Source organism: Cavia porcellus, unplaced genomic scaffold (genome assembly GCF_034190915.1).
Source record: "Cavia porcellus strain 051 isolate PalLab524CR breed Dunkin Hartley unplaced genomic scaffold, mCavPor4.1 scaffold_18, whole genome shotgun sequence".
NCBI classification, from domain to species: domain Eukaryota; kingdom Metazoa; phylum Chordata; class Mammalia; order Rodentia; family Caviidae; genus Cavia; species Cavia porcellus.
The window spans coordinates 71,817,736-71,824,870 of NW_026947501.1; the positions used below are offsets into that span (position 1 = coordinate 71,817,736).

At 64.6% G+C, this 7,135-nt stretch overlaps 1 protein-coding gene across 1 annotated transcript; it reads right to left on the reverse strand.

Annotated features, from left to right (window-relative positions):
- Positions 1-624: 624 nt before the first annotated feature.
- Positions 625-3,113, reverse strand: Adra2c (adrenoceptor alpha 2C). The gene has a single exon (XM_005008451.4). It carries the CDS (start codon positions 2,419-2,421, stop codon positions 1,054-1,056), a length of 1,368 nt encoding a protein of 455 aa, XP_005008508.2. The 5' UTR covers positions 2,422-3,113; the 3' UTR covers positions 625-1,053.
- Between the last annotated feature and the right edge of the window lie 4,022 nt (positions 3,114-7,135).

The window sequence follows — 7,135 nt, forward strand, 5'->3', positions numbered from 1 at the left end:
TTCCAGCCCTGCACTCAGCTACCTCAGGTGCAGCCAGGCTCCAAAGCAGGGCTAGAGGAGCCCGTGCAGTCCTGGCCAGCTGAGCACCCAGCAGCACGTTGCTGAGGTGTCCCAGGGCACAGGCATGGGCTCCAGCTGCTTCCCATCACTGTGGGTACAACCTCCCTGCTCAGGGCCTCAGAAATCCCAACAGGTGGCCCTTGAACGGGTGAGCACAGGTCTCCTGCCTGCCTGCAGTCTAGACAAGAGAGACAGCAAGGGTCACCCCACCCAGCTTCCTTTGAACAGCCAGCCAGAAAAGGCTCAGAGCCTGGGGGCTAGGCTTGGACTTGGAAAACCCCTCCCCCACCGTGGCAGGTGCCTGCATGGGCAGGGGCAGGACAGGGAGTGCAGGGGTCAGTCCCCCAGTTTTGAACTTGGAGTCAGCTCCTGCATTCCTCCACTTCTTAGCCTCTCACGGTGAAGAATCCTGAGTGTGCTCCGCATGTGTGCAAGACCCCTTGTCCCACACAGGAGCCCAGGGGCCCCCAGAACTCCCTGAACTCATGGAGGGCAGATGAGGCAGAGTGAAGGTCTGGAGGCCACCCCACCCAGGTGTGAAGGACAGATGGCTGCTCCCAACACTTAGGTTACAAAGGTTTATTTAGAAAATAGTTTTGTTGTTTTGGCAAACATCTAAATACTTTCAGTAATCAAAGATTGTCAGTTCCTTCCAAATCGCCCTGGTGCCAGAGAAGTCAGCCCTTGTTCAGCGGGGTCACTGGGTAATGTGTGTGTTGGAGAGACATTAACCCTTTCTCACCCAGGTGGGGGCCGAGCCCTCTCGGTGGGTGTCACACCGACTTCACAGCCATTCCGCAGGGCCCCTCCAGGAGCCCAGAAGTAGGCCCCTGCTGCGAGGGAGGCAAAGGGGTGACCCCTCTCTCCTCCCCACTCCCTGGAGGCAGCACCAGCTCACCCTCCCCTGCGCCCCACAGGCTCCTCTGTCCCCGGGTCTCTGGCCTCCTCTGGGGAGGCCACTTGGCCCCTGCGCCAGCTGGGCCAGGACACCCATCACTGGCGGAAGCCCCTGCGCCTCCGTCGGAAGAGGATGTGCTTGAAGGAGCGCCGGAAGTCCTGGTTGAAGACTGTGTAGATGACTGGGTTGAGAGAGCTGTTGCAGTAGCCGATCCAGAAGAAGAACTTGAAGAGCGGGGTGGGCAGCTGGCAGGCCTCGCGGCAGATGCCGTACAGGCTGTAGCTGAAGAAGAACGGGAACCAGCACAGCACGAACACGCCCATGACCACGGCCAGCACGAAGGTGAAGCGCTTCTCCCGAGCCTGGGCCACCTTGCGGCGGCACACGCTGCTGCGCGCCCGGCGCCGGCGCGACAGGAAGAACTCGACGGAACGTGAGCTGGCACGCGACAGGCGCCCGCCGGGGCCCGGGGACCGGGACGCTGACAGGGCTCCCGGGTCGGCCGCTGCGGACCCCAAGCCAGGCCCTGGAGCTTCCACACCTGCCTCGCGCTGCCGTGCGCCCCGCCGCAGCGCACCTCGTCGCCGCCTCCTCTCGGCCGCGCTGCTCTCGTCCGGCTCCACGTCGGCGCGCGGGGGCGCGCAGTGCCCGTTCTCTCCCGCGGCCGCCGCCGCTGCCGCGCCCAGCCCGTTCTCCGTGGTCGGGGACTCGCCCTCCGGGCCCGCGGGCCCGCGCTTCTCACTGAGCGTGCGCGTGCGCAGCTTGGCCACGCGGTAGATGCGCGCATAGACCAGGCCCATGATGAGGCAGGGCGCGAAGAAGGAGCCGATGCAGGAAGACAGGATGTACCAGGTCTCGTCGTTGAGGCCGCACTGCGGGTAGGCGGCGCCATCGGGCTGGCGGTAGAAGGAGACAAGTGGCGGGAAGGAGATGATGGCCGAGATGAGCCACACAGCCACGATGGTGGCCTTGACTCGGCGTGGTGTGCGCTTCAGGTTGTACTCGACAGCCTGCGTCACCGACCAGTAGCGGTCCAGGCTGATGGCGCACAGGTGCACGATGGACGAAGTGCAGAAGAGCACGTCCAGCGCCAGGTACACTCCGCACCACACCTGCCCGAAGTACCAGTAGGCCATAAGCTCGTTGGCCAGCGAGAAGGGCATGACCAGCGTGGCCACCAGGATGTCGGCCGAGGCCAGAGACACCAGGAAGAGGTTTTGCGGTGCGCGCAGCGCCCGGCTGGTGAGCACGGCGATGACCACCAGCACGTTGCCCACCACGGTGAAGACGATGAGGAAACCCACCACTGCCGCCAGCCCTGCCACCGCCCCCGCCGAGTACTGGCTGGGCGGTGGCCCCCAGACGGCCCCCGAGGCGTTGACGCCGCCGCCCCCCTCGCCAGCGCCGCTCGCGTTGGGGCCCTCCGCTGCCAGCAGCGCAGCGGCCAGCGCCGGGGACGCCATGGTCCTCCCGTAAGCTAAGCGGTCCCGCCCGGGGCCGGGACGCAGCTGCCGCTGCAGCTCGGGCGCTCCCCAGCCCGGGCCGGTGCCTGCATGGCCCCGCAGCTGGCCTTCGGCCTTAGTAGCCCAGCGGGCGGTGCGCCGGAGAGCGTGGCTGCCGGGCTCCCTGCCGCTGCCGCGCGCGCGCGAGTGCACAGCCGGAGGCTCCTGGTGCTAGCGGCGACGCGGCGGCTGGGGGAAGGGGGTAAGGTCCTGGGGTCCCCACGCGGCCCCGCTCACGAAGAGCGCCCCAGCAGCGAGCCCACGTTGACGCGGTGCCCCAGCGGACGCGCCCGGGCGGCTCCACGGTCCCCACGCCCGACTCGGGCGCAGGCTGCAAGTGGCGGCGGCGGCCCAGGCGCTCCGCCTCCCATCCGGCCGGCTAAAGCTCGGCGCGCCGGGGCGCGGGCTGCCGCTCCTCCGGGCCCCCGCGCCCGCGCGCAGCCTCGAGCTCCAACTTTACTTTCCCGGCCCGGGCGCCGGCGGCGCTGCCGCCGCGAGTCCTCCCGCTGCTCCGGGGCACGGGCGCCGCCTCGCCTGCCTCGCTCGCCAGCGCTTCGCCGCAGCCTCCTCTAGCTCCTCCTTAGCCGCCGCTGCTGTGCGCTCGCCGCGAGTGCAGCCGCCCGGGCTTGGCTTCCAACTTGGGTCGAGTTGCGCAGCGGGGAGGGCGCGCGGGGCGGGGCGGGGCGCCGGGCAGGCCCGCGCCGCCGCCCCGGGGGGGAGCGGGCCCGCAGCCGGAGCCCGCGGCCGCCTCGGCGGCGAACCTGATGGCGCGGCGCCGGGGAGGAGTCCGGGGCGGCGGCGCAGGGAACGCGCTCGACGAGGGCGCCCTCTCCAGGGCCGGCTGCAGCCTGCCGGGCTGGGCTGAGCGCCGGCTGACCTGGGTGGTGAGTTCTAGAAGCCTGCTCTTTCTAAGACGGAAAGCGCCTCGCCTCCCCCGGGCACAACGGGCGCGCACAGCGGCGCGCAGCACGGCTGGCTCGGGGTCCCAGGCCAGACTGTAGGGCAAGCGGCTTGCAGCCCCGAGAAGCAGGCGGCACATCCAGGCGCACACTGGCCCCGCGGAGCCTAGGGTCTGTGCTCCCCTGTGGAGCCGCCCCCTCCACCAGCCTCGGATTCCTCCTCTGCTCGCTGCTTCCCAGCGCTGCTGTAGCATGAATCATAACGACGGTGCCTGTGCAGTCCCGGGCGGGCTCCCAAGCGCTGCACCCATGTTGGCGATATTTGAAGTTCAATTCTTCCGCTGCGTGACCCTTTTAAAGGCGGTGGGGTGGGGTGGGGGTGTTCATAATCACCGCCTCCAACATACCCCAAACCTGGCAGCTTTGGAGTGGGTGCAAAGGAGAGCCACTGGTGGGTGGCCCCTTCCCCCACCCAGCCCTATGCATCTGTTTAGGAGCTGTCGCTCTATGGCTGGCCTGGGCGCTGGATGTTGGCCCCTCAGTGGAGGAGAGACCTGCAGGGAGGAGGCGGCAGGAGGGGTTCAGCTGGAGTTCCTAGGTCTCCCCCCACAGTCTAGGAGCCCGCCCAGCTGACCAGGGGCCTCTGCTGCATGTCTGGGGGGGGGGGCTTCCCTTCCCCTGCTGGGAGATGGGTGCTTGACCTCATGGGAGGGCTTGGGGTGACTTGCCCCAGCACTATGTATGAGACCCAGCAGTGAGCCTGGTCTGGGGATGCCATGCCTCTGGGCTCCAGGAGGATGATTGCTTGCATTCCTTGGCCTGGAATTTTCTTGTGAGGCTGGAGAGCCTTACTCAGGGACAGAGCCAGCTCAGCAGGTGTCACTGTGGAGCTCTGGCCTCCTGGTTCGCTGTTTGTCACCCACACAGCCCTCACTGGGGCCTGCCCAAGGCAGGGTGCACTTGGGGATGAAGTGTCCCGTGCCTGGCCTGGATGTTTAGAGGCTCAGGAAGCAAAGCACTGGGCTGTCATATGAGGGTTAAATGTCACTTGAGTGCTGGAGGCCTAATAAATAGATGTCACCAGTCAGGGCACCTGTTTTGGGCGGAAGACCCACACTTGACATCCTCCATCACTGTCACACTGGAGCCGGGTTCCAGGGAGCCCAGGACTGCATGGAGGACTGCAGGAGATGGTGAAAGTGCAGCACTTGGGCACAAGGAGCCCGGTGATGCCAAGAAGGATGCTCTGGGATGGGGCCGGCCAGAGGAGGGGTCGGACAAGGCAGTGGTGTTGGTCAGATCAAGTGCTGGCGAGACCACTGCCCCAGCACGAGGCCCACTACCAGGGCTCCCAAGCAGGAGGGGCCTGGCCTCTGTAGCAGCGCTCCAGGGGGCGCACAGGGCAACAGGGCGTCCCTGCAGAGTCCTGTTCCAGCTGCAGCTCCCGTGTTTGTAGGTGATGGCAGCCCGGCCACAGGAACAAGGAGCCAACAAGACTTCTCACTGCCCATGAGCTGCTCTGCAGGCCTTGGTGGCCGAAGGCATCTGGAGTGCCCAGCCAGCATGTGGCCCGGGCTGGTGGGGAGGGACAACTGGCTGTATGTTGTGGTGCTGCAACCTGAGCTCTGGCCTTACTGCGGGCTAGGCCTCGAAGCCAAGGGTGTGAGATGACTGGTGCCACTGTACCCCAGTCCACCGGTCAGGGAGCGCAGGCCCAAGCTCTGACAATGCATGCAGAACTCTGGTACTGAGGCCCCAGGGAGTGCAGCTGTTGGCAGCAGAGCGTGCAGCCTTTTGCCCAGACACAGAGCGCAAGGCCTGCCAGGCTGCTTCTGATGATCCTGCACCAAGCAAACAGGACAGCCCGGGAAGATGCTTTTCCCCAAGAGGCTGTGGCCAGCCTAGGCCTGCGTGAGAGGCAGGATGGCGGGACTGCACTGTGAGAAGCCAGGCTGCTCTGGTGGTAGCAGTGGGTGTGTCTGGCACGCTGATGGGGGCTCAAAGGAGGGGGTGGGTGCATCACGCAGGAGCTGTGCAGACGAGAGCACCCTGGGGCTGCAGAGGTGCAGTTTATCTCACCCAGGAGGTGAGGCCCGGAGGGCAGCTCGGCCCAGCGCAGTCACACAGCCAGGGGCCTCAGATGCTGTGCCCGGGTGTGGTGCCAGGCCAGGAGCTGCCCTGCAAGGATGGGGACGCTCTCACCTCCAAGGCACTGAGGATGCAGTGCTGCGCGCTTCTGAGCAGCCTCAGCGTGGGCTGAGGGAACTCGTCGCCTCAAACCACCTTGCTGCACACACAGGTACGCGTGCACACACACGTGCACCTCCTCCACACACATGCACGCCCACATGCATACCTGCACACATGTATCCAGACACCCACCCACACAGGAGTGCACTTTCCATGTGTGCACTTACACTTCCTGTGCATGCAGGCCTGAACATCTGGGCACATACATGTACTCGCATGCATGCATGTACACTGATTCGGGCACACGCTCCTCTTGCACACCCACCCATATGCACACATCCTTGCATGCCCACATCTGCGCCTGCACACTGTGTTCATGCTTGCACACACCTCCTGTGTCATGTATCCACAATTTACCCAGCAGGACACATATAATTATGCACACACCCACTCAGGCCTGCACTTGTTCACACAGGATACACAAGCATCTTTCACATGTGAACACACATACTGACATTCTTACACACACATAGGATGGGAACCTAGAGCCAGACATGCACACCTTTATGCATATAATCATGAACACATGCTGGGCACATGCTTGTGCACAAATACACACTTGTGCAGATTTGTGCTTTGCACACATGCATACCCATGGCTGTGTGCACCTGTGTGTCTCCATGCACAGCCCACTCCCACAGGGCAGCACACACACATGTGTGTGCACAGAGGCCTGAGGCCTGGCGGACCCGAGCTGCAGGGCAGACCTGTGCTGCACAGGCTGCAGTGCCCCATCCTTCCCAGAGGCTCTGCCCTCCACCCTGCTCTTGGATGACCCACCTCTCAGTCAGGCAGGGGCCACTTGCCCTTGCTCACATGGCCCCTGGGCATTGGCATCTGCTGCCTTGTGGCCTGGAGACCTTTGCCTCCCTGTCTGTTCCTGAGGCCCTCTTCCTTCCAGAATGGTAGCCCGAGGTCCCTTTCTCGGGAAGCCACACTGCTCAGCCCAGCTGGGCCCTTGGCCCCTCCTGCATGCTGGCCAGGCAGTGCCACCTTAGTGACTGTGTCTTCAGTAGTGGGTTTTTGGGGTGCTGTGTGCCCCTTCCATCTGTGCTGAGTCCCCATTCACAGCTGCTAGAAAGAGCTAAATCAGGGCATGCTGAAGGCCTGGGTTCACAAGGCATTTCGGGGAGCTGAGTGGTGCCTGTCCCCCAGCCAGCCTCAGCCCTGCTGGGGCCTGGCTGCTGGGTGTGCTGTGGGTCCAGGGAACAAGGACGAGGCCTCTCCTGGCAGCTTCCTCTGCCGACCTGGGGTTCCACGTCCAGCATGTCCTTCTGGGCTGCCTCCATGTGGGTGCACCTCCTGCCCTGTGCCCTCAGTTTCCCCTGTGGGCAGAGCAGGCCAGGGCAGGCAAGGGTCACGTGCACCTTGGTCCTCTTTGCCCCCCAGCAGTGCCCACAGGTGTCAAAGGCTTGGCGCAGTCCAGGGTACGCAGCGAGGCTGCAGCACCTGCCTGGTGGCAGCACCAACAGCGCCTGTTTCCTTCCAGCTCGGCTGAAGATTTATCCCTTGGGTTTATTGGAAAT